General features: G+C 33.7%; 1 protein-coding gene across 3 annotated transcripts in view; it reads right to left on the minus strand.

The window, feature by feature from the left end:
- The window catches only part of BANK1 (B cell scaffold protein with ankyrin repeats 1), a 259252-nt gene that overhangs the window by 122980 nt on the left and 108292 nt on the right, over window positions 1-27980 (minus strand). For all 3 annotated transcript variants that reach the window (XM_016159041.2, XM_036227662.1, XM_036227664.1), the window contains exon 7: window positions 27728-27924. In XM_016159041.2, the coding sequence (XP_016014527.2) occupies window positions 27728-27924 (197 nt within the window). The remainder of the gene's footprint in view (window positions 1-27727; window positions 27925-27980) is intronic.

Here is a 27980-nt window from a genome sequence, read left to right on the forward strand (position 1 = left end):
TTCTTTTTCTCAGCTGTATGCCAGCTGAAAAATTAATATTCAGGAATTTTGGTTCAAGTCAATGGTGAAAAAACAGTTGACTAGGACAGATCTAAGTAACAAGATCTATAAAAACATACTATAAGATTCCCAATCTGACATCGATCCATTCATCAATACTTGACAATGTTATTTAGCAGGTGAAGAATCTACCTGACTGCTTCATTTTTCAGGGCTTGCTTTCTTATCCTGTCCAAGATGTAAGCATGGAAAAAATCTTATTTAAACTACAAAACCTCAACTAAACTATGAAACTTATCAAAAAAAAGAATGTGTATTATTTTGCATTTCTGGTATTATTGAGAATAACTTTATTAGTAAATGCCTTTTCTCTCCTAAATATTCATAAGTCACATTGTCATCTAGAAAATCACTGGAGATTGATATTATATTGTTATTCCGTAGGGTTAAGAGTACACCTTTTCTCTATTTCTGGAAAATCAAAATATTTGCCAAACTTGGTACCTCTCGAATTTCCATGGTTTCTTTATGATTACTAAGAGTCATCTCTTTAATGGCCTGTCATGTGATATGACTGAGCCTGAAAACTTGGATTCATTCAAGAGTAAGATGGTCTTTAATCCTTTCTGGTTTTCAAATCCTTGGTATTGATTTTTGGTTTTTATTTTACATGCTGCTTTGACTTTTCTAGTTTGAAAGTGCTTCACTTCAGAGGAGATGGAAACAAAAGATCTCTACATATTTTCATCTGCTAATAGTAGAGCAACAACTCCAAGCTGGGTTCCTGGTTCTTCTTTATGCTGTTAATTCTAAACATAGGTAAAGAACTTCCTCCGCTTGGCTTGAATATTTTTCCCACACACAGGTTTAATTAATACAACTTAACAATTCCTTCAGAGTATCTAGTAGGTGCCAGACACAAGGTGACATGTGCACAAATACATGCCACTTTTTAATTTTTTAAAAATTATATTTCCTAGAGCCATTCTTTTACCTGCTATAAAGTCTGACCATCAGTCCCAAGGAGCTGATATTAATTAATTGGTAAGTTTCAAGAGAACGTGCTTATTGTTTCACAAAAAAACTTTTAATTTGAAATATAGCCCAGAGTATATAAACAGTCCAATAAAGACTTTGTGTAATTTCAGTTTATATGGTGAGAAGTCGAAGGAGCCTTAAGGGAAGAAAAACTTTAAAATGAGTTCATTGTGTAGGTATCATTTGCATTAGGTTCTTTAGACATGACAGTAAGTAGTATTTGAAATAGGAGGTGTCAGTTTGGTATAAAATCCCACTACAAATTTAATTTAATTAGGAGTGGAATGTATACAAGAAATTTTGTGGATTGGCAACATAAACATTAAGGAAAGGTCAAAAAGCCATCGAATCTGAGAAATTTGAACTGTTCAGGGACTGACGACAGATTTTGAATCTATAGAGCAAACTGGGAGTCAGCATGAGGTGATTTTTTCTTGTTTTTTTAAATGAAAACAAAATTTTTCCTGTTGACCCCTTTGCCCGTTTCTGTACCTTCCATCTCCCTCCTTTTACAACCACCAGTCTATTCTCTGTATGTCTGATCTTGTTTTTGGATTTTTGTTTTTGCAGATTTCATATAAGAGAGAGGACATACGATATTTGGCTATACTGACCTGGTCACCTCTTCTTTGATCTTCTGTACACATTCTTTTTAAATATGAGTGCATCAAAAAACTTACTATAAAACTATTTACTTTGTAAAATTTCCTCTCCATGTTTTCTTACTGTGATTCAAAGTTAAAATTTTATTGGTTTGTATTTATTGTTGGCTTAGTTTATTATTCGCCTGTGATTATTTTCATTATTTAATAATCTGAAATTAATTTTATAAATTTGCTTATTATTGTTGTTAGTTCAGCCTTCCGAGAGATGAAGTTTTCTGCAAGGTAAGGGAAGAATGTATTTTGTTATTTTTAAAGGAACAGTCTTCCTTTATATCTGGATGAATAAAGTCCCTTCCCACTAATATATCTTGTGTTTTTGCCAGTTTTAAAAAATCATCAGGAGACCATATTCCGCTTTCTTCTGCCTGGGTGGTATAAACCTATGTTCTGATGCCATCAGATCTCTATCCTTTATGCTTGTCCAAATATGTTTCAATAGGCTACAACTCTCGGCTTTTTCATTTTCATTCATTCATTCGACAAATATACACAGATAATTTTCTTTGTGCCAGGCATGCTTCTAAATGCTCAGGCTAAAACAATAAAGAAAAGAGAGCAGAATTTCTGTACTTGTGGACTTTATAGGATAGTCGAGAGAAACAATCAACCAACTAATATATATAAGAAATTCTCTAATAATATTAACAGATGACAAGTCCTAAGGTGAAACAAGTCCAGTAGAGTAAGAAATATCAGCGATATAAATGTGGTAGGGGAGAAAATGCAATTTTAAATATTCTGTTTAGGATTATAATTTCTGCACCCTTCTTATTACCTACCTTTCTTCTACTGCCATTTCATTCATGCATATTATCCAGTAAAATCTTTTTCATTTTTGAAATTCTTATTTGTTTATCTTTACTTCACTGTGGTAGAATTTTACATAGTCTTGATTTTATATTATTACAACTTCTGCTCTATGCATTCCATGCACATAGCCATAGGACTCTTACTTTCTCCTGAAAATCCCTGGGGGCCTCTTCTTCTAACCACTGATATTCACAATGAAAAATAAACATCACACTCAATGTCCTCCATGTCACAACTGGATAGTAGAGTTTGGTAGATCATGGGATGTAACCAAGTACGAGAGTATCAAACAAAGAAGGGAAGCTGTGAGAACAGAAAGGGTAAAAGAGACAGAAGCAAGGAAACAGTCACTAATTTGACTAGATTGCTGTGCTCTTGCCCAAAATATTCTTGCTCTGAAATATCTAAAATATTTTGACCTCTAAAACCTCACTCTGTTTTACTGTTTTGTCTTCCTCTTTTTTCCTCCCCCCACAAATATCAGATTACAGTAGTTTTAAATTCACACTGAGTATATTTGCTCTAAATATGTTTTCCTTAGAATTCATGAGATACCTCATCCATCCCTAGCCCATGAGCATTATGTTATCATACAGTGGACCAAGGAAACCAAAGTTTGTTTTTTGAAGGTTTTAGTGTATTGATCTGTTAAGTTCTCATATATGCTTTATTTCTTTAACAAAGTCACAATTTCATCTAGGGGAGGAGATAGAAATAACACATGGGCTCCCAAATGCTTCTGCTTCCTGGTTAGAAGAAAGAATTACATACAGATAATACAATGCTGTTCTAATTACCTCAAACTGAGGAGTCATTATATGAGACAAGTTTAGGTATTATACAAGTATAATATATTTGTCCCCTTATTACTCCACTCAATATTTCTCATAAAATCTAGTGTAATATTATTGCATGGAAGGTACAAAAGGTTCCTCAAAAACTGAAAAATAGCACAAAAATATTGATAAAATGTCTTCTTTTGAGTTGAGTAAGAACATTTAGCTCACACAACTCACACTGGTATTATATTTCTACTTGTTTTTTGTTGTTGTTGGTTCATGAATTCTATTGATTCATGGTTCACCAAATCATTTTTGACTCAAAGAATTAATCTTTCCAGTATAAATTCTATATCATTTAAGGAAAGATGTGAGTTTTATCTATAAAATTGAGACAATAATATCAGACAGTGATACCTCCTCAGGTTGTTTTGAACAATGAATAAAATGGCATATAACTAGTACATGGCACATCGCTTTAGCATAGTAGGGTTGCAAGATACATTTGCCCCTCCCTACTGTCCCCAAAATAAGTAAAAGTTTGTAATAATAATTTGCACAATGATAAAGGAAAAACAGTAATGATTGTCAGTGACATACATGGCCTAACTGAGGCCAACTCAAGTTAATTCCTTTTGGCCATAATAAAAATCATTTTAAATTAGGAATTAAGCAAGCTTAGTCATGATCCATCATAGTATTGTACTTATTTAAACTTTCCAAAAGTATTTTTGATTTAATCAAAATAAGAAAGACCCTTAGTACAACAGCAAAGCACCTCAACCCTAAAAGCTAGAGGAGAGGTATAATAAAGAAGTCTTCTGAGAACAGGTAAAGTTCTTACCATATACAGCTGACCCTTGAATAATGCTGAGATTAGGGGCACCACACAGTCTAAAATCTGTGTATAACTTAAGTCGGCCCTCTGAACACGTGGCTTCCCAACCATGGATTGAAAATACTACAAGTTTGGCACATCCTTTAGAAAACTGAAGCATCATTTTAGAAAATATCTGGTACCTGATTACTAGTATTCGTTTGAAATGATTTCATTTTTTTTCCTTCCACATTGGCTTCTGTGTACTCTCTCCATTCACATAGGTTTCTTTTCCATCTCTGGAGTTCTTAAATAAGTAAATGACTAAAGTTCTTGGAAGGAGAAAAAGGGTCTATGAGAAATGTAACTGGGGATGCTTATGCTGAGATCTAGATGGTGGAGGTTGGCCAAGTGTAAAGGGTTGTGAAATGTTTTAGGAAATAGGTGTAAATGTTCTAGGGACCTTCCCTAAGGAAAAGGATATCATGGCTGAGGGAAAGAGGGGAGAACAGGAAAAATGCATCATCATCCACTACTGTTTTACTCTTTTGCAGGCCTCATAAACAGTGAAGTTCCTAGCAAGAACCACATCTTATGCTTCTCACGTAGTTTTTCCAATATACCATACAGTAAAATTTATCAATTGACACACTGACTATAAGGAAAACCAGTATATTGAGAAGTCTCAAATAAGCTAGTGTCTATGCATACACACGAGTGCATACACAAAGCCACATACACATTAATTGGTTATCTACAAATACCAGACACTATTTAAAGAAAATTGCACATGTTAATTTACTTAATCCTCTTAACTATTATCTTCATTTCACAGAGGACGCTGAAGCCCAATGAAATTAAGTAACTGTCTCAAATTTAAAACTAATAAAAAGTATTCAAAACCAGAAAACCAGGTACTATAGGTTCAGAACTTGAGCATTTAATCACTATGCATTTAATCACTATTTTTTAAAATTAATTGCTTTAAAGTGTGCTCTGTTATAGCCATCTGTCCCAGCCCCATGGTCTCCTCTACCTTCCCCATATCGGTGTCCACAGTCTAGACCTTGTCCTGAAATCTAAGGTTAGGTATCAAACTTCCCACTAGCATCTAAAGTAAAATATAAAACAAGAATTTCAACTCAATCTGTCCCTGTCCCAAACTGAACCCGTTTCCCTTTTATTTATGTACCAGTTAAGAGTCTCACCATTTACCCAGGCACTTAAGCCAGACACTCTGCTTTCCCAATCCCGTTATCAATTTAGCCACCATGACCTGTTTTCTTGTCACCTTGATGCCTCCTAATTGAACTACTTCCCTCCTTCCCCTCTATCTCAGTTCAACTCCCCATCATCATTCATCTAATTGGTGCCTTTTGATCTGATATTTCCTTACCACCCATTCTCTATCATGTAGCCAGAATGTTTTTTCTAAATCTTAAGCTATTGCTCTCCTGCCCAAGCCCCTTAAAATATCCCATTGTCTTATGGACTAAGTCTTGATTTGTTTATAAGATCGACTTCAAACTTACCTCTCTAGCATTTTTTCCTGCAAATTCTCCTGTAACATGCCACATATTTTAACATTGTTAACAGTACTTGAAGCTTTTCAAATAAATCATATTCTCCCTTTGCTTATCCTATCTTTTATATCTATAATTCTTTACTTCTTCTTTTGACTAACTCCTGTTGGCTCACTGGACATAAACTTAGAGGCTGAATGGCACTTCTGAGTTTTGAAGGATATCCTTATTAACAATACTTATGACATATTACATTCACACCAGATTGTCATTCAAGGCAGAGACCATTTTATTAATATTTGTATCTTTAGGTATGCCATAGTATCTAGTACCCTGATGGATATTCATTAAATATTTGTTGAATGAAATGATTTATTTTTCATAGACACAGCATCTCAATTGCTTAAAAAATGATACTTCTCTATTTTTCTGCCTTTTCCTTTTTTAATTCCCTGAATTTTATCTTCCATTTCTATGTACAGAATTTGCTACAAAGTTTGATTTTAGATGAACTCTTACTTTAAATTATAGAATTATTAGAGTGAAAATTGCAAAATGTTTAGGACTCCTTTTTACAGAATGAGCTCAATTTTTCTCTGTATAGTAACTTTAAAATGTAAAACAATTTCAGAATTCCTTTTAGCTTGCACATTTATTTATTTTCCATTAGAGCAATATAGAGATGTATGCATGGTTGTTTTACTTATTTATGTTATCTTCTCAATTCCAGCTTTGTAGTTCAACCCTTAGCATAAAACAGTCTACAGAGAAATTTGGGACTCTTGAGCTCTCTGAGAAAGAACAGACTCAGGATGCCCTACATAGTCTGTGTCCTCTTGTGTGGTGTATTAGATGTGTTTCCCACTATGGTAATGAAGAGGCCAGCCCAACAGCACAGAACTTTCAGAGTGCAGTAAAAGCAGACTCTGAGGCTGTGTAGTGAGAGAAATTTTATGGAACGACTGGGTGATGCAGCTGCAGAATCAATTAGGCTGAATAGAGTCTCTGGTTGCCAATTTTAGTAATAGCAGAAAAATGAAAATGCTGAGGCTGGTAGTCATCCAGATGTTTAACCCTGCTGACTGGCACATCAGTGCTCATTCTTCCTGATCTCCCTTTGGTTCTTGGGCATACCTCATGATATAAATAAGTATTGCTCTCACTCTCTCATAAAAGCTAATTATTGGAGGTGCTCAAAATAGTACAGTAAAAGACATTTTCTATTATCTTGGCTTAGTAGCCTCAATCACCCTACACAAGTAGATCATCAAGAGAATCAGTAACAATAACCTTAAAAATGAGGAAGAAAAACGACTGGAGAAATAACAGCAATACTCATTCAATTGTCAAAATCTGGAATACTTCCCCACTTTTTTTAGAAAGAAAATGTCTAGCTATCACCTTAAGCATAATAAATATATATTTTATACATATGTAACCTATATGTATATCTTTATCAACTATATATCATATATCTATATCTATATCTATATTTACATCTATATCTATATCTAGATAATTATCATTTTGATTACTGGCTTTATACATAGTCCCATAGTCCCACCTTATACTTCTGATGAATGAAGGATATGATCCTCTAGGACAAGACTCCCATGGTTCGTTTTTCAGAACTGACAATTTTTTACCTTCTTACAGATTTCCGCTATTGTCGAAGTAACTTGAATAAGAAGGAAACGTTTTTTATTCAAGACTAGGATTGTTGGAAAAACTGAATGAGAAACACATCTCTTTCTTTGATTTGTCAGCTGAGAGGGCCTAGAAGAAATGCTAACACAGTAGCAATGGGCTGAAACCCAGTCTTGATTTCTAATGCCATTTCCAATAAAAAGAACCAGAGCTCCTTGAAAAATGGTGGATACTGGGACAAGGGCAGGACACTTACCAGGTAATATAAAAAATATAGTGCCAGAAAGTTAAAAAAGCACTCATAATAATGAATACATCAAGGGGGCAAAAAAATCAATGGAAAGATTTCTCAATGGCAAAAGATACAATTGTACGAGCAACAAAATAAAGTAGTATTGGATTATAACCTAAGGTATAAGATAAATAGTCATGATTCCATGCTGATATAAACAAATTATTGCATAAATAAATAAGTGGGCAAGAATAAGCAATCCTCCTGTTCAGGATTCTGTTTAGTTTATGTAAATAATGCACTCTCAAGGAGGTGGAACATGGCTACGTACCCCAGGTGAACTGCCACTCTACTGTGACTATGACTCATGTGGGAGGCTTTGGTAAGGATTAGAGTTTGAGAGAAAAAAAGAAAAGGTTGTGGAGCACAAATTTCCACTCTTTAAGTATGGGCTTTGCATAGTGACTTTCTTCCAAAGAGGACAGTATAAAGTGGGGGTGCAAAGTACTTTACAATGAGAAACCTGGCAAACACTGTTCCAGCCAGGTGATTAAAGATAACAGTGGTGAGTCCTGTGGGCAGTCTGTATTATTGATGGGATGGGATGGGATGGGATGGGATGGGATACGATGTGATTGGCATTCCACATCTGTGGTCTTCCTCCCCCAAACCTATACCCTAAGTCTAATCATGAGAGAAACATTAGGCAAGTCTCCTTGGGCATTCTACAGAACACCTGACCAGTAATCTCGAACACTGAGAAGTCATCAAAAACAAGGAAAGTCTGAGAAACTGTCATAGCCAAGAGGAGCCTTAAGGAGACACAACAACGAAACTCAGTGTACTATCCTGGATGGGATTTTGGAACAGAAAGAAGACACTGTATAAAAACTAAAGAAATCTGAAAGTCTGAATAAAGTATGGTAGTATACCAATATTGTTTTATTAATTGGAACAAATGTACTATAATAATGCTGGTTGTTAATGATAGATAAAACTGAGTAGGTAGAATATGGAAAGCACGCTATTTTCATAACTTTAAATCTAAAATATTAAGTTTACTTAAAAAAAATAAAATGACCTTATAAATCACTTGTTTTTACACCTGAAAAAGTGAAGAAAAAAGTTCCTGCCATTGCAATATTTAATATACAAAACATTAATCATTTAATTAGATTCATTTATCCAGGGAGATAAGTAAATGCCAAATAATGACACTCAGAGAGAGAAAGCTAAAAAAACAAATCTTTCAAAGGCAACTATTGGAGAAATGAATGAGAGTGAGTAGACAAGAGATGAACAAGCTCTCCGTAGTTTGGTTTATGGATGCATCCAGCTGTCGGTAGGGAAGCTAGGAGTTGAATTTACTCTTGTTCAAGTTAATTGTGTCGCTTATTTGGTTAACGCCAGAGAAGCTAACTTGTCAGAGATTGGTTTCAGTGATTTTATCATTATTTTTGAAAATTACTTTCTTATTGATGTATTTTATTTTATCTTTGTCCCTTCAAAATATCTGCACACATTTGAAATTATTTTTATTAAAACTGTTAGTCTAAAGCTTATTTTACCCTAAGTCAGTGTCCATAGCTGATGTGCAAAACATGTGATAGAGACAGTTCTCACCAAATATTCCATGTGGTCCGCATTTCTCAGAAGCTCTTGTAGTTGAGTTGAGGCCACGGACTGGGTTAGGCCAATGATTTGTGAGAGCAAGTTATGTCACTCACTTCTGGGCAGAGGTAGCCAAGAGCTCAGATTTCTAGACCTCCATCTTTCTATTCCTCTGCCATTGCAACTTCAGAAACCATGTTCCCAGGTGCTGCTATAATATAGCCTAGGTTTCTGAGTTATTGCATGGGGTAGATCCCTTCCCAAACCCTGAGAACCTATGTTGAACATGTGATATGTATTACATATTATGTTAATTGCCCTAATACAACTAGTATGAAAAATTGCATATATTTTAAGAAGTTAGTATTATATTTTAGGCTATCTTGTTATAGGTAGTTGAAGATAACTTTTAAGATTACTATAAGGTTTACTTGCCACAGACTCCAAATCACAATGCCTTATACCACAAAAGGAATATTGTAAATTTTAAAAGGCAGCAAGTATAGAAATTATACTTAGGGACAGAGGCCCTTGTAGAACCTATTTGAAAAGTAAAGTGACTCTGTCAAGCCAGAAAGAATAACATAAATTCAAACTATTGAAAGAATGAGGATTTCGGCAAAAGATTAAGATTTAATTGCATAGTATTTCATAAAGGGATACTTATCAGGTAGAGAGGGTGAATAAATAGTACTCACTGTCTGGATTGATATTCAGAAACATGGGGTAAAGAAACTTAGACTACATTATTGCTGGAGCTAGGGAGAGATGGGTGTTACTGGATATAGTTTAAAGTATTTGGGGAACTGACTATAGATGTCATGTGTAAGTTTTACAAAACACAGGGCTATGAACAGAGAACACATTCACACTCTGCATCCAAAAATCTCACAAACTTTCGAATATAGCGTCATTAGTCAATAGTCAATACACAAAATAGATTTTGTGAACTGAAGTTCCCAGAAGCTATTTACAGTTTATTTAATCATGCCTGACATATGTGTTTTAGGTGCATTTTTTTTTTCCTGGCAATTAAGCTTCTTAACATGGCTGTAGTGAGAGGGTTTGTTTTCTGTTTCATATATTCCCTAAGACTCTTTAAAATAGTTACTTGAAGGAAATATGACAGGTCCTATCAATTATGAAGTTACCCATACATGGGATTTTCAGTGGCATTTGATGATAAATTGAATAATAAATGTGTTGAACTGAAGGAACATTCCCTCCCCAACTTTATCTTGGTAAATAGGACTAAAAAAATTGAAATAAATATCTTCTCAAAAAGTAGATTTGGGGCCTTGGGTGAAGGCATATGTGGTATATTTCTCTATACTCAGATAACAAATAGTCCCAGTGCCCCGCTAATGAGCCAGAAGTATTTTTCAGAAAATTAACAGCCCACAGAAAGATTTACATTTCAATTTACATCCACAGGGTAATTTTCTGAGACAGCTGTTTTCCTGATTGACTTCTTAAGAACTTTTTTTAAAAAAAATAACTTCTTCATTGCTTTGCCTTTAGAATGGCAGCGTGGGTGTTCAATTTTACTATGTTAATTTATATAATCTGCCTTCTTCAACTTTAGAAAGATGTTTAATGCAATAAGAACAAACAAAGATCCCTGTACTCATAGTACTTAGTTTTTATATTCTCAGTGGCAGAGTGGGGAAGAGGAGGCATGTAGTAAATATTCAAAAATTTCATAGTGATAGCTGCTATGAAAAAAATAAAAAGGATGGTAGAGCAGAATAAGGGAGAATTGAAATGTTAGGTGAAGGAGGCATTGGGGTTGGCGATTTTAAGCTTAGTGGTCAGAGTAGACTTGATTGAGATGGCATTTCATCAAGTTCCTAAAGAAGGTGAGGGAGTTAGACGTGGTCCTAGTTATGAAGGAAGTAGATAAACACCACCCATAAAATATGTGGACAATGAAGAATTGTGATATTGGTGAAAATGTATAAAATTTGGAAGAAGTTCCCCTAATAAAGTTGTTTTAAAATGGTATTATGACATCAGTGTAGTCATAATTGTATCTGTTATGGTGCTACATAATTGTCCTAATAGTTTGAGGTGAGTTAGTGGTTTTGTTTTATGTTTTTGTTTGGTTGTTTTAAATCTATGGCCACAAGGCCACTGGCTAAGTCAATCAGGCAGGTTTCTTAACTTTTAATTGTCTTGTTTTGACATTTTAAAATCTCTTCAGAAACCTAAAATGAAGGAGTAACTCTGGTTTCTAGAACTCAACTGGGGGTGCATGTAGAGGAGGCTCTCATTGCTCATAACTTTCTTTAATTTCCATCAAAGAGATCAAGAGTTTCTCCTTCAAAGATTACTGCCATCAAATCACTTCCTCCTTCCTCCTCCCGACTGCCTGTTTGCTAGAGTAGCCTCTCATCATATCACATACACAACTCAGTTTACTCATCCAGTGACTCCTGGGTAAAGAGATATTGAAAGACTCATTTTAAACAAGTTGTAGGATCACAGTTTCCTTCCTGTTCAAAAGACTTGGCATACCCTTAAAGCTGCTAATGAAGGTGTATATAATTCATCATAATTAATACATGCTTGGCCTTCCTTCTAGCAATAAGAGGTCTCATCCCCATGCCCATGGCTCTGCCTTTGCCTCTTGGTTTCATGTTTATACTGAATAGCTTTCTGGTGTCATCCTGGCCCTTGCTTTATATATATATATGATTGCAATGAGACACAGACACTGGCCTTTTTGGCATCAAACTGGAATAGATGAAAAAATTCAAATCTCTCTACAAGCCAGCAATGGTTATAGGAGAATCCTAACCACTGAATAACAGTGTCTCACATAGTTTATAAAAGTGTCCACAGTCATGGCACTATCTACTTGGTAACCTTTCAGCATTGTCATGAGTCTGAGTAGAATTGTTTTTTGCCCTGGCCAGCTTTCCCCTAAACTTGTGAGGCAGAATTTTTACTGTTTTCAATAAATATATGCCCTTCCATTGGTACACACTTGATGTTAGTTCCTCACTCTTATTTTTGCAATACGTTGCTTGTCTCCATATCACATAGTGGTGTTTGGCTCAATATCTTTGACAGTTATCACTATAACGTATATTCTAAATCATGTTTTAAAATACATGTGGATCAGAATTGGATGGTATACTTGTGAAAAGATAGCAACACGGCAAAGGAGAACTATTGCCCAGGGACACATTCACCTATCTTAGTAGGGCACAGATAAAACAACATTTTTGTATTAGGCTGAGGTGCTGATGCTATAGCCTTATAAACTTTGAACCTTTTAATGCCTTTCTTCCCCACAGACTTGTTTTCTCTGAAAAAGAAATTACTTCCAGTGGGTACTCTCATGCTTAACGTTTTTTTTTTTTTCTTACCTGATTCTCCTCTTTGAATATGCTACCTGTTATACCAAAACAAAGAAAACTGCCAATCTTGTTTCCATTAGTTTCTCCAAATAATCTCCCTTTCCATAGACCTATATTAACCATGGACCATTGCTTTTGATAAATTTCACAATGCCCACTTGACAATTACTAAAGATAATAGAGTGTTGAAAACACATGTTCACATTTGAAAGGTAGTAGGGTTTGCAGAGAACTAATTCACATCATAAATTGTGGAAGCAAAAATTTTTTCACTTTATATTCTCTAAATGATATTATGGTAACTTCACATCATAGGTCATTTCAAAATCACAGAAAAAGGACAATACTACCAAAAAAACCCTATATAAACACTTTTACCAGATCCATTTTAATAATTATTCTCATCTCGTAGGTTCATATTCAGTCATTCTATAAGTTTTGCCCATACACTAAACCTATCATTTTGCTTCTTATCTACCTTTGAGGAATAGGCTTAACTATTAGAAACAAACAAACAAATAAAACAAACCTCTATGTTCTATTTCCATCATATAGATGGAAGAATGGGTGGTCTCTCCTTATTTTTTCATAAATGTAAAAAATGTTACTGACACAGAGGAGAGACAACTCATTAAAGTAGGAAACAGTCATTTAGTGGATGATGTGTATTATATAAGCTTTAATTTCATCTTTGTTTTTACTATCAGAAACTGTTCAAAACTATGCTCAGTGTGATGATGGTAGTTACAGTTGTGTCTCACGAAATGGCAGCCCTCAACTTTCTGACATGCTACAATTTATTAAAATATTTAACATATAAATATTTAAGAAAACAGAATTACAACTGGATAACTTATCTGAAACCATAAAAAAATGACTTCTTACAAAAGTCTAAATTCTAAATTCATAGTCAGTGGAACTGAAAACAATTTTATGAAAACATACAGAATATTAAATTAATTAAACAAGGAGGCCATTAGACTGAGGTGGCTCTAACGCTATGGTAGCCTACTCTAGGTAACCCAAAATCTAAGTCTGTAAATGCTTCAAGGGTATGAAATCAAAATCTAAGAACAACCAGTCACAATCAATCAATTACGCTTTAACTACAGACAATCAATAATTTCCTTGGTTGATTTCTGACTTTTCTCTATAAAAGTCCTCCCCCAGCTCCTATCAGTGGAGAGCTCCTAAACTACTTCTGGTTAGTTCGATGCCACCCAATTGGAATAGATTTTTGTTCAAATAAAGTCTTAAATTTTTTTAATATGTTTCAGTTTATTTTTGAACAAGACACATACAGAAATATTAAAAGCATACATAATATGGCCATTGTTTCTATTTTCTTTGATGCATCTACTTTCCAAAGTGTTAAGGAAATCAGAGAGAATATGGGAAAAATCAAATCAAATTTAAATGTGATTTACTACGATAATTTTATGCAGAAAGATCTTCTATTAGATCTATCACAGGATAAGCTATTAGAAAATACATTGAAAAAGGTTAAGTGTGCCTTTCCTAAGTACTGAGATTCAGTCTAGTGCAGGGTTAGAGCTACACTGCCTGTGTGAGTAGGTAGTCACTTAACCACTCTGGGCTTCATTCTCTGATTTGTAAAATGAGAATAATAAAACAGACCCGTTATAACGCAGTAAAAATAGCTATCAGAATGCAACAAGTTCTGTATAACTTTTGCTAATTTTATTATTTCTGATTTTTATACTAACCTATTCTTTTTTCCAAATTATTTAACTGCTTGTTCCCCTGTTTATTGTCTATCCCTCCATTTAAATGTGAGTCCATGAGAGGAGTGACTTGTCTGCTTTATATTACTGCAAACATAACAATACCCAACGGAGAGTACATGTGTAATATTTATAGAAAGAATTCATTCTTTTATGCAACAAATACATATAAGGTACATATATGTGTATATATATGTATGTGAGAGAGAGAGTATCTACTCTGAGACATTCACTGTGCTGGGCATGGCAGATACAATGATGAATAAACATACACGTTTGTGGAATTTACAGTTCCATGGGAGAGATATTAAACAAAATATCTACATATATTAATATGTAATTATAACTATAGTGTGACAAATGAAATAGATTCTAAGCTTAAATTTATTAAGTAATAAGTGCTTGTGTTATGAAGAAACCATGAAATCTAATATTAAATGGAGGTTTATAATCATAACATAAGTGACATTTTTTTATAACTAGATTTCAATTGACTTTTATTTTTTAATTGAAAATACTTACAGCATTTATCACTTTCTGAGATTACCTTGTTTATTTATTCATTGATTATCTCTTCACAACCAACTAGAATGCAAGCATCAGGAAGGGCTACCAACACTAGCTAAATGTTGCTAAAGGCCAATTTCTACTGCTTAAATTATGGCCACTTAAATTTTTCTACGAATTGAAGACCTCTGTTTACTTAACAAGTAGAAAATGCACACAAAAAGAACATAATAAACATATTCATTCCCTAAGGAGATATTACAGTATAACCTGTTTAAAGGAAAACATGTGATGACTATTATTGTCAGGAGTCATATCCTAAATAGGAAACAAACAATTCATAATATGGAATTTTCATGTACCATATGTATTTATTTAATTTAAAAAGTCTGTTAAAATAATTCACTCACAAATTGACTGAAATATTAAAATGTGTTTGTGGGAAAGTTTTAAAATGATGATAGTAACACCAAAAACATTGCTAAAGTATATAAGAAAGGCCATTACGATTTCAAAGGCCTTTCATATATATTATTTGAACCTTACAGCATTCCGATATTTAATGAAAGATTTCAGAGAAGAATAAAAGTACAGAGTTATCTCATTTCTCCTTCTCTCTCTAACAACCTTATAATATTAGATACAGGATGAGTGCTCATGAAATATTTGGAAATAATTATGATGATAGTAATATAGTGATAAGATTGATATTCTCTTTAGGAGCACTTATGTGGACACAAGGGTGGAATGTCCAAGAAAGAGCACATAAGAAGATGTGAGGTGAGGCTGTGGCTCACTCGGGGAGTGTTTACTATTAAATTTAGATCACTCTGGCTCCTTGTGCTGATGCAAAATCCATTCCCTTTCTCTTCTATTCTTACAGTTTATGATAAAATGAGAATCATTCAAATCTCTACAAAATTCATATAGTGAGATTCTAAAGTTGGTAGGGCCTTAATGTTTTTATGGCTAGCCATTTTTTTTTGAAGGTCATTTGATGAAGATTCAGGCTCCACAGTTTACTAACTCTCCAACATGCAATCTTCAGTTTCCAAAAATGTAAAATAAATAATAGTTCCTCATAGATTAGTGGAGAACACGGAATGAAGGAATGTGCATAAGATTCTAGCTAAACCTATCATATAACAGGTCTTCAACAATCAACTCCAAGCCCTCCCCACTCCTACAGGATTATTGTAATCAAGCTGCAGGCTTGTTCAGCCACGCAGTCCAATACTGCCATAATGAGCCAGATTGCTCGTATAATTGGCATTCTGCCCTACCAAATGCAAGATTGATAGGTTCGATATAAGTCCATGTAGTTACCCATTCTTGTAATAGAGAGTTCTCATTAAGGAAATGGATTAATTGGCTTACTGATGGTTCAGTGACAACCGGATCTGAATAAGTGGACTCCGCAGCACTGAGGAAAGCAAATTAAACACTGATAAAGGGAGAAATATGCTTGTTTGGGCTGAAGTCTCCAGTCAGTCCCCATTCCTCCTGCCCTTGTCCTACACAGTCTGTTGTTAAAACGACATCCGGAGTTAAATCTACACATGCCTCTTTTCAGAATTCTCTAATGGCTGTCTTTCTCCAAAATTCTCACCATTGTCTATAAGGCCCTACAGGTTCTGGCTATGGTTAGCTTTCAGACCTCATCTATGCCTATTTTCTTTCTCTCTCATTCACTCTGTTTCAGTAACATGGGCCATCTTGCTCTTTTTTGGACATGCCAGGCACATTTACCTCAGGTTTTTTGCATTCGTTGTGCTGTTTTTTCTTGTTGGAACAGTTTCCTCCCAGGTATCTACATGGTTTTCACAGCTTTTGGCTTGTAAACAAAAGACTGCCTTCTCAGTAAGGACTTCCCTGAGCATTCATTTAAAAATCGACCTGCCCCAATTCCTCCCACACACCAGCCTGCACAAGGTGCTCTTTCCTACGTCTTCTTGTCCTTAAACATTAATATCTATCTGACACATTATACACTTTAATTATTTATTTGTTTATAGGCTTTTTTTTTTTTTTTTTTTGCATTTGAGTTTAAGTTCCATGATGGCAGGAGTTCTAGTGTTTTAAATTCCAGTGTTAAGAACAATACCTAGCACCTAATAAGTGCTCAATAAATATTTGTTGGAACAATCAATAAATTGATTTGCTAAACTAAAATGGGAGAAACTATTGATAGTCTGACTCAAGCAAATATTGATTAATTTATTTAAAGTAAATCCAAAATTTACCCCCCAACTGGTACCATTTATTTTTCTTTTAGATTATGTTTTTAGAGGCACAATAAATCTGGCAAAACCTTTAATTTCTCATATCCATATATATCATAAGGAAGGTGTGCTTACATAAGGAGAGATGAAGAAAAAATCCTATTGCTTGGCTCAGAGCTATAGTTTTATACTTTTCTATAGCAAGGCCTAATCTGATCTTAGAGAGGCATTTACATAAATTAAAAAAAAAAAAAAAACCATGCCACAATACCAGTAGAAAAGTATACACCCAGTCTACATTAGATTATATTACACATCTTTTCTATACCCAAGCATAAAGAATGACTAAAGTTCAAAGCCAATTAATAGAGAAGTTCTAAGACTTATATTTTCCCACTGAAACTTAATTAATCTGCCTTTGCATACTTTCATTCTGAAAGCATAATGCCATTGTGTTTATTTCATGAGGTCCACTTTCTAAAGCTATAGTGTCACTACTCATTGTTCTAATTAACATTTGTGATTAATTTTACACTCACTGAAATTGCATTTCCCTTTGACCAACAGACATGTAAGTGACAGCTTTAGAGTATTCTGTTCTACACAAGCTAATTGGCTTGAAAGAAGCCAGAGCAAAACAAAAGAAATCAAGTTTGGAAGGTTTCTGAGAAATTAGAAGTCTAAGGATTATTAAAATGTAGGATTCCAAAGGACTTAGAGACCATTTAGACAACATATGCAGGGGTATGATCATTGTTAGGAAACTGCACAGTGCCAGCATCTGAAGAAAATAAATAAAAGATAATGAATTATCTGTTTAAAATAAGATGCTGTTTCAATTTGAAAATAATGATATATTAATGATCTCTATTGGATAGGAACTGTAAGCAAACATATTGTTTCCCTCGATTACTTTCATGAATTGCCTTGTCACCTGTGGGCATTCAACTAATTTTAACTTAATAAGCATTAAAATCACTATCTACTGAGCCAATAGGTAATCCAAATAATATTGTTGCTTGTTGTTATATACTATGGCTGTATTCCAAGCAGCTATGGCATTTGGAAAAATGAAGATAAGAGCAGAGATATAAAAATTTTTTCTGAAAAATACATTTCCTGTGACCGAATTGCTACCCCAGCTGTTTTTCATTTACTCTGAGATTAGGACAGTTGGAGATGAGCATAAATTGTAAACTAAGGGGCTTACTGTGGGTATAGGAAAGTATTTTCCAAAAAGTGAGGATGAACAGATTTTGGAATAAATATTACAAGAGAAATCTCATTTAGGAATAAAATTATGACATCTCAAAAGTCTAAGATTTTCCTCTGTCTGTGATGATGAGGCATTATTTTTCAGTATTTGGCTGTTGCTAGGACAAAGTACCCTCTAGAATGTCATTAACTCTTAAAACAATTGTTTTAACAATGAAGTATTTTTTTAAAAAATACCAATTATACAATTGGGCTAAAAGATTTACTTCATACTTATGAAGTAAAGGAGAGAAAACAGACCTCAAAATAAGAAAGGTGACAGACATCTATATTAGGAGAAATGTGAGTATAAACTTTTTAAAGATAAGATAGCATTTCTGAAGTCAAAACTCTGAATCATTGTGCTTATTCCAAAAATTGGTAACATAAAACATGCACTATATTAGTAATACAGAATCTTTTCTTTGTTGAAGTTTAACTAGAGCTAATTTCCCCTAGGGTGATATAAATTCATAATACAATAATCTGTTTAAGAGCTTGAGTTGAAAATAGTGCTACTCAGGGACTATTCCGATATTTTACTCATCTTGCCTTTCTCAGTAGTACTTGCCCCACTTTTGACCGCCCTGTCCCAAGTGATTATATTGCTGTGGAGACTACCTGGGTATTACCCTGACTTTATTGCTTCTGTTTCTTTCTGTATGGAGAAAGAGTAAGGGATAAAAACCTGGGACAACTTTTTTTCAGGGTTACATCATGTATTTATGTAAAGAAAAAATATACAGATACTGTTAGCTCTTCTAGGAACTTTATGAAAATATGAATCATTTATTATGTAGCAACACAGTGAGAAAACAGCAGCTGTGACATCTGTGAATAGTTCTTACTGTGAATTACAAATGGGGTTTTTGCTTGTCTCTGTTAAGCCAAACTAACATCATTTCAGGGAGAGATTATTTAAAGCATTCACTGTGCTTCGTGGCCAAGAAAAATGTCATTCCTAATGGTCATTCTATTCACAGACTAAAGATAGTTTTCTCAGTTAGTAATTCACAGTTGATATCAACTACAAATAAATTTAGCAATTGAGAAAACTGTCCTTAGTCTGTACATCAATAAACTGACCATTAGGAATGATGTTTCTCCTGGCATTAAGCCCCTTTGATAGATGATTAGATAAAAAAGATGTAGTACACTCATACAATGGAATATTAGTCATAAGAAAAGACAAAATACTGCTATTTGTGACAATGGGTCTGAAGATTATCATGCTAAGTGAAATAAATTAGACAGAAAAAGATGAGAACCATATGATTTCACTTATATGTGGGATATAAAATTGAAAGCAACAAACAAATATGACAAACGAACAGAGATTCATATACACGGACAGTAGATTGGACAGTAAATTAGTGGTTACCACAGAGAAAGGGAGAGGGTCAAAGGTAGATAGGGGTGATAGGGGTTAAATATTTGATAATAGAAGGAAATTTAACTTTAGGTGGTGAACACACAATGCAATATATATATATATATATATATATATATATGACATATTATTGAATCATATACTTGAAACCTATTGATTTTATTAACCAATATCACCTCAATGATTTTAATAAAAAAGAAAATAAATTTTAGTAAGAAAATGTTCAAATAAAATCACAAAATAGCTCTAGATATGTAGATAAATGATGGGAAATGAGCTGGAGAATGTTTAATTCATTGCCTTAGACTGAACCTAGTTCTTAAGGATAAGAGAAAAGTTGTGGAGGATTTGGACAGAGTCTCAAAAAGATTAAGTGTGTGTATTGACACTAAAACATGAATATTTGCCAAATTAATCAAAACCATTTGTACCGTGATAATGAACAGCTTTAAATGTCTCTTTCACTAATGGTAAGTTCCTGAAAACTACTAGATTTTTTTTTTTTGGTTTAATGTTTCTTCTATGTGAATTTTATGTTCTCATAGTCACTTCTGTTAAACAACTACAGGAAAAATAATATTTATTCTTGATTGAGGGAAGAGTAAAGAAATAAAATGGAATCGCTACAATCAAGCTGCTAAATTACTAGATCAAGTAGGCTGAGATATAATGAAACAATTCTATTCTTGTTTTAACTAGCCTGAGAACTTAGGCTTTTCAACTTTTCAGTTGTACAGAATACGTATGTATGTATGTGTGTGTATATATATATACACACACACACACACACACAGACCTATTGATAACCCTGTGAAGAACTACTTGGCATTCATTATCCAGCCCACTTGTCATCTAGAAGATTACCATCTTGGTCCAATCTAAAGGCTAAAAATGCAGGACTGATTCCACTCAATAATGTACTTTTACTATAAGAACTCTCAGCTTTTCTTTCTTCTTCGGAACTCTTTGTGGTTCTGATTAGCAAATCCTAAGATCCTTGAATAAGTCTTTGCTGTTTTTTCTCTAGCCAAAGCCTCCTGACTTTTGTGCTTGATTGACATAAACTTGGTTGAAATAATGCTTTTACAAATTTTTTCTTAGAAGATGCTTTGCTATTGTTATTCAACAAACATTTATTATCTACAACCTAGAAGACATTATGCTGGCCCTGTATGGAATAAAGAACAAACTGAGCATAGTACTTGCTTCCAGAAACAGAGAATTTGACAAAATTAACATTGATTTACTAATTCATTTCAACACAATATGTAGTGAACCTATAGTTGCCAAAAACTCTGTTAGGTACTAGGGATACTGTGGCGAATGAGATAAAGCTGACCTTGCTTTCGTGAAGTTCATAACCTATTAAACCTTTCTGAAAAATAAAACAATAAATAAATATTTAAAAGTTTTAAAAACCTTCATTAGTATTTACTTAAATTTGAAAGAGTGCCCAAAAAGCAAAGGTCCTCCAAGACTGAAGAGTAGAAAAATAATAAATAGTAAAACAACTTTAATTGAGTGCTCATTATTTGCCAGGTTGTCGTACTTGTTTTGCATGCATTGTTATATTTAATTATAACAATACTGTGAATAAAGGTGTTATTTTTATCTTCATTTTACAGTTGAGAAAGCTGAAGCCTAAAGAGATTAGGTGACTTACTCAAGGGTACGCACCTAGAAAATAGCAGAGCCAACGTTTAAATCCAGGCAGGTGGCTCCAGAGCACATGCTCTCAGTCTCTTTCTCACAGTTTTCCTAGTTTATCCTAAAATTTGCAATGGAAATTAGAGATGTCCAGTGGAGATACACATCTATAGTCTCTTTCCATGAAAGTTTCCTGGAGTAGATAGAGTTTGAACTGTGATTTGGGCATGGTAAAGAGACAGAATATTTCAATATTTTAATTAGGAGGAAAGGTGTTCTAGGTCAAGGTAATAACCTGAAACAATGTAATGAAGGAAGGACAAACAAATTTTGGTGGCTTAGGTGTGCAGTTAAAGATGAGGCTAAAATGGTGAGCCAGGTTATGCTGCGGTGGGTCCTTTGTAGACAGCCTGATATGAAATGGTTTAATGCCACAATGACTGGGAAGGAAGACTGGTTAGGAGGCTTTCAGAGCAGTGAGCAAAAGAGAGAATGAGGTATAAACCAAGGGAGCCACAAAGAGAATGAAAAAGAGGGAACAGATGCAATAAATTATGTGTAAGTAGACCTGTTAAAATATGCTGACTTAATTGATGGTCTGGATGGGGGTTGTATAGGGGACAGAGAGGCTACGGGAATGGGTTCAAGGTTTAGTCAGACATATTTTCAGCTGAGTGACTTTGGGCAGGTTACTTCATCTCTATAAGTCTATTTCCTCATATGAAAAATGGGAAATAGTAAATTCATGTGTATGTTGGGAAGCTTAAATGAGATAACAGAATTAGTATGTTATGCGCAGGATTTGCTACACAGTTAGTCTCCATAAAAAAACATTTTTGACTATCTTAATAGGAGTCGAAAATGACTTTCGAGTTTTAAGTCAAGTCAATAAACAGATGATTGTGCCATTAACTGGGATGAGAGAAAAGGATCATTTGGGTATGTTGAGATCTAGATGTTTGTAATATATCCATGTTGACATATTCAATTTGCAAAGTGAACCTGGAGTCTTAAGTCAGGAGGAAGGACCAAAGTAAAGACAATGATTCAGTTATCAAAGAGAAGACTGTGTAGAAGGAAGCTTAGCTGATGGGGTAAGAGAAGGGAGCCACAAGGGGTCAGTGAAAATTTAGGAAGAGGGCAGGGTCAGGGAAAACCAGCGTCAAAGCTTGCGCTAAAGGACATCTGAGTGAAATCCAATAGATATGATATGCGGTAGATTATTCATGGCCTTTTACGGAGCAACTTCAGTAATGGGCAAAGCTTTGGTTGTTAGGAGGCAATAAATGAACGAAATGAAGATGTACCTGGTATAGATCATTCTTTTAGTTAATTTTGGCATTAAAAGAGATTGAAGAGAAAGCAGGGTTGTTGGGAGTGTGTGTGTGTGTGTATGTGTGTGTGTGTGTGATGTATTTGAACATGTTTTTTTCAGAGAAGAGTCCATTTAATGGGAGAGATTAATAATGCAAAAGAAATTGAAGGTATGACTGATGGTGAGTTCTAAAGTTCATATGAACAACAATAAATCAAAAGAAAATAAGGTGAATGCAATATCATTTATTATAGATCTACTATATATTTAATACTTTCACATTTATTTTATCAAGTCCTAAAAGCACCCTGTAAGGAACTATTTTTTCCAATTTGCAAATAAAGAAACTAAAGCTGAGAGAAAAAAAAAAGAGGGTGCCCAAAGAGGCAAACTTGGTATTTGATGAAATTAAGATTCAGATCCAGATGTGAATGAATCCCAAGGCCCTGTGAGTAGAGGAAAATGGAAAATTTAACAGTGTGGAGTTAAAGGAGTTTAATAGAATGTTTAGAGCTGCAGAGTTAAGGTATCAAAGCTGGGTTTGAGAACTCGGGTAAGGGTAAAATTCTGTAATTGCAGCTATGGTACATTTAAGGGATTTAAGGAAGAGATTGCTAAGTAGCTCCAAAAGCATAACTGAGACATGAATTTGTAATGCATGCAGTCAAGTGCAGTTATGTGATTTGTTCCAGTTTCTTCAGTTCTAACAGAATATAAATATTGAACAAAAGCCAAACAACTGAAACTCATTGTAGGCTGGACTATTAAAAATGTATGCTGAAGATAGACAGCAGTTGGACTATTTGTGTATGAATTCTCTAAAACTAAACAAAGAAAAAATCTTACCTATAGAGAGAATATGACCAATTATTTTATTGAAAATATGATACCTAGTTAAGGATATTATTGAGTAAGTGAGATCAAACAAGTCCTTAAATTTGACACTTGCTTTCTGCCTTATCAATGAGTAAATACATTCTGAGCTCCTCATCTGTACCTGATGGTGGGAGGGTGGGGAACCTGTTATTCATGATCAGCTTCTAGGCTTATAAGAAAGAAAAACTACACGGGCAAAGCAGGGTATGATGCCATTTAGATTCAATTAGTATATAATAATAAATACTAAATGAAATGGAACAGTCCACTAGAGAACAAAACAATATATAAAGTACCAAATGAACAATTTTAAGAATAAGAGAAATAAAGGACTAATAAGCGTGAATGTTCATTAGCCTAAACATAAAGCCTGTCTCTTGAATAATTGGTTCTCTACACCAGATAATCATTGCTTTATGTTAGGGATACTCCTAAGTGCATCAACATCTACCCCTCCGTTCCTTTATTCCATACCTTGACCATTTGAAAAAGATCACAGCCATTGTCTATTAGCCAGACACACACACACACAAACACACACATGCTCATACACACAAACGCACATACACACTCTAGCCCACTGTCCACAGGAATAAATAGAGTGTCAGGGTAAATCAATGAGAGCAAGATGTCACAGGATTCCCATCACCAACAAGTAATAGAAATAGTCTCAGACAGGAGTCTTCCTAAAAAGCCAGCTAGAGAAAGTACATGGAAGGTTAATTTTCCACTTCTTAAATTCAACCAAATGTTATTTATGACTAAGATCTTATTAAAATACACACCAAACTACATGAGTGAACACTGTGGTGGAAGAAAAAAGATAGCATCTTGACATTGTTCCTAAGATAGGTAAACGTGTGTTGGTTCTGCAATGCCATAGGGGTGCAACAGAGAACTACGTATTTTTCTGTCTACCGACACCTTGATGTGATCGTTTTCTTATGTGTTCTAAACTGATGGAGATGGATGGAGTAACATGTTCAAGATAATACAACATGCATTCTAATTTTTGTTGTACACTTTACCTTAAATTATTAAAACGCATTCTAATTTTCATTTCATTTATCTTAAATTACAAAATATCTCTTAATCTGTAGCCAAGTTCCAGTTTCTTTTCAACGTTTCAGGTATTTTTGATTAAAAAGATAAGTTTTTATAGGTAGGGCTAAGTAATTATCAATATTGCTATTCGTTATTTGAAATACTTTGAGATTTTTTCAAGAATTCTATCAAGCAAATTGTGGTTCACAATGATAGATTTAAATACCAATCCTTTTGCTCTTTGTCCAGCCACCTTTCATATTAATTCTTCCAGGAGACATTGTCAAAAACTAAAAATCAAGTTTATTTAAAAGATCTTATGGATTGTAGAAATATGTGGTTTTATTATCTGTAACAGTAATAAAAAAAACATGAAATAAGTGTTGGTGGTAATTAGATAATTTTATCAAACCATAAAAGTTACTCATTCACAATGAAAAAGCTTTATTCATAAATTGTATATAAATTAATATTCTCTCAAGAGAAAAAGTTGTGAAAAATGTAAGAAATGTGATTTGAGGCTCCTTCTTTTCTTGTTCCTCCTTCTTCATGTAATTAATACTAAGATATAGATGACACTTGTTTATTTATAAATACTTGCTAAATGATAATGTATTATTAAAAATCATGACTGGCTTTTTCCTTCTATCCACTTTATTTGGTAATGACAAAATTCACTGTGTTGTAACTCCCTGTGAGATCCTAAAATGAACAATGTCTCACTGATTAGGAGATTAGGAAGAATTGAGCAAATCTGTAAATCAGTTGGGGGCAAAATATGTTTGATTTTAAAAATATATATTTATTTAGTGCAGAAGTATGGTCCATTGGTGGATTATAAACTTCAAACATAAAAAATATCTACTTCTTTCAACAATTCTGAAATAATAGTTTATGGAAAATTTGAATACATATATGATAATCTTAGATTTATCAGAACGTGATTACAATGTTAAAGCTATATAAATATTGTTAAAGAAACAAAGTATTTTAGCATCATGAGATTATACATTTTTTTCTCTATTAGTTTAGATACGCTCTTAAAAAGACATAGCTGTCATAATTTAGAATACAAAATTTTAATGTGATTATCTGGCATACTTTCACTAAGAAAATATGACTTTTGAATTTATTTTAAATAAATTTGATAATTAGAAGAATAAACCAGCAGGAAACATTTTCCCATGTGTGTTACAACCTAACACATACGTTTCCATTTCCTTAACCATATATTCGCAAAAGGCCTTTGGTAGCTTGCAGAATTATCGTACCTAAAATTAGCTCTTATAAAGCTGGTGTCCCTTGCAACAGCTATTGTCACTTTCTTGCTGACAACAGAACATTCACAAAATAATTGATCTATCCTACCTATAATCGCAATGTTTACCATACACATTCCGACAAAATGTAATAGTTCACAAAGAGGTGGAATATATATAAAATAAAAATTTCATAGAATAATTATCAAGCATAACTCTGCAAAATTAGAATGAATAGTCACCTAAAGACAATGATAGCAATAACTTGTATCAGTGCTATTATTGCAGAAGCAGAGGTATAATTACCCATGGGGTGTGAGAGAAAAAATAATTATTTCCCACATCTATCAAATCCTACACTAGTACTTACTGTCATATCTACTGTCATTATTATCTATTATTGTGTTATTCATGGAGCATGTGTAGTTTGCATGGGGTTGCATTTATTATAAGCTGAGTCCTCACTAGAGAACCAGAATGGAAGTATCACTCTTTGACAATCAGGATTTATCTTAGAAAGTAACGCTGGATGCTAAAGACTTTTAGGGGAAATTTTAGCATAAGTTCACCAGTGGTTAAAAATTCAAGAACAGAGTTGTAGAAAATAGAGACTGGCACCCAGGATGTATAGAATAACAGTATTGGGGGCAAGTCTGAACGGTATATTGACTCATTGACTTACCTGAGACAGATATCATTCATGGTTGCCATGTTGCACTGGTCAGTGATGACAAACTGTGACTAATTACTAAAATGAATATACTCATTAGATATGTAAAAATCACTATCTAATTTTTTCCTAGAAATAAAAATAATGTGTATACCTGATTTGAAGGACAGAGGATAGAAACTAATAGATTATTAATTTTATTACAAAACTTCATCTTCTGATTTATTTTTAAGGCAAAAAATACCTATTACAATTCCAGATGGATGATATCCATGCTTTTCTGATACCTATTTTGCTATTTCTTAAAAGTTGGAGGGGCTATATTGGTTGACATTTGCTATCTGGAAATCACAAATGCTTTTTAGAAGTTTAATATTACATGGACTTAATCTAATAATTAGAATAAATGCCTAAATGACCAGAAGCTATTTATAACATTTTAATGTTCTATATTAACTATTCATGGGCAATAAAATTATTTACCTTCTGAGAAGCCAAAGACAGATTTTGACATATTCACCATCACGATCATTTTTCTATTTCTATTTTCGTAAGAGTCATTGGAAGTGTAATTCACTTTTTTGGGCAAAATGTTCATACTTTTTTAAATTATTGCTTTTCTAAAGGTAATTATGGAAACAGGAAATTATTGCTTTTCTAAAGGTAATTATGGAAACACAAAGTGTTTTTGTGTACTAAGGTAGTATACCCTCCTTCAAATCTTCCCTTGGTTACATTCTTACAAAACTAATATCCTTCAAGGAGTCTTCTTAAATTTGGCGTTTCAACTTATATAATAAGTAACTGGGACAACAGAGAGAGAAAAGGAATCACATATGAGAAAAAATTTAAGCGACATAAATTAACTTTTTATTGAGTAGACTTTATGAATGATTATCAGAATATATTCCTATAACCTAATAATTATTGATGTCACTTTATATGCCTAATAGTGTCTTACTTAGACTTCTGAACAAAAGAATAAAGGTAAAATATTTTTATTTCCTCCTCATCAAATCCTCCCTAATATAGTACAGGCTATATAGAGGCTAGAAAGACCAGATAAGTTTCAAAATAGGCTAGTTAGTGATGGGAGTGTGGAGCTAGAACTGCTTTATGGCATTCTAAAACAAATTGACTAATCTTGTAAAATGCTTTTTAAGACAATGAATGACTCAGGACCAACAGACACCACCAACTAGCTGCTCAGTAGCATCATTTTAAAAAGAGCAATGCGGGTGCACACACACACAGGATCATTTTATAAAAATAGTTTTAGAGAAGAGATAGAAAAAAAAAAAAAACACTTACTGAAAAGTCTTCAAAGATTTTCTTGAGTTCTTTGTGCCCATGCCTTTCAGCAAGATGTGCTGGATCTGAACCCTCCAAATTTTTCATTTTAGAAGCCCAGGTTGCTCCTGAACATTGAAGTAAATGAATAGCCAAGTTCTTTAAGCCAAATTTTGCTGCACAGTGGAGAAGAGTTGGCAGTTCTTTGAAATGAGTATCTGTAAGCGTAAGCAATGGGATTTAATATATTTTCTATCATATTTGCAATCCCATA

Source organism: Rousettus aegyptiacus, unplaced genomic scaffold (assembly GCF_014176215.1).
Source record: "Rousettus aegyptiacus isolate mRouAeg1 unplaced genomic scaffold, mRouAeg1.p scaffold_m13_p_10, whole genome shotgun sequence".
Classification (NCBI taxonomy): Eukaryota; Metazoa; Chordata; class Mammalia; order Chiroptera; family Pteropodidae; genus Rousettus; species Rousettus aegyptiacus.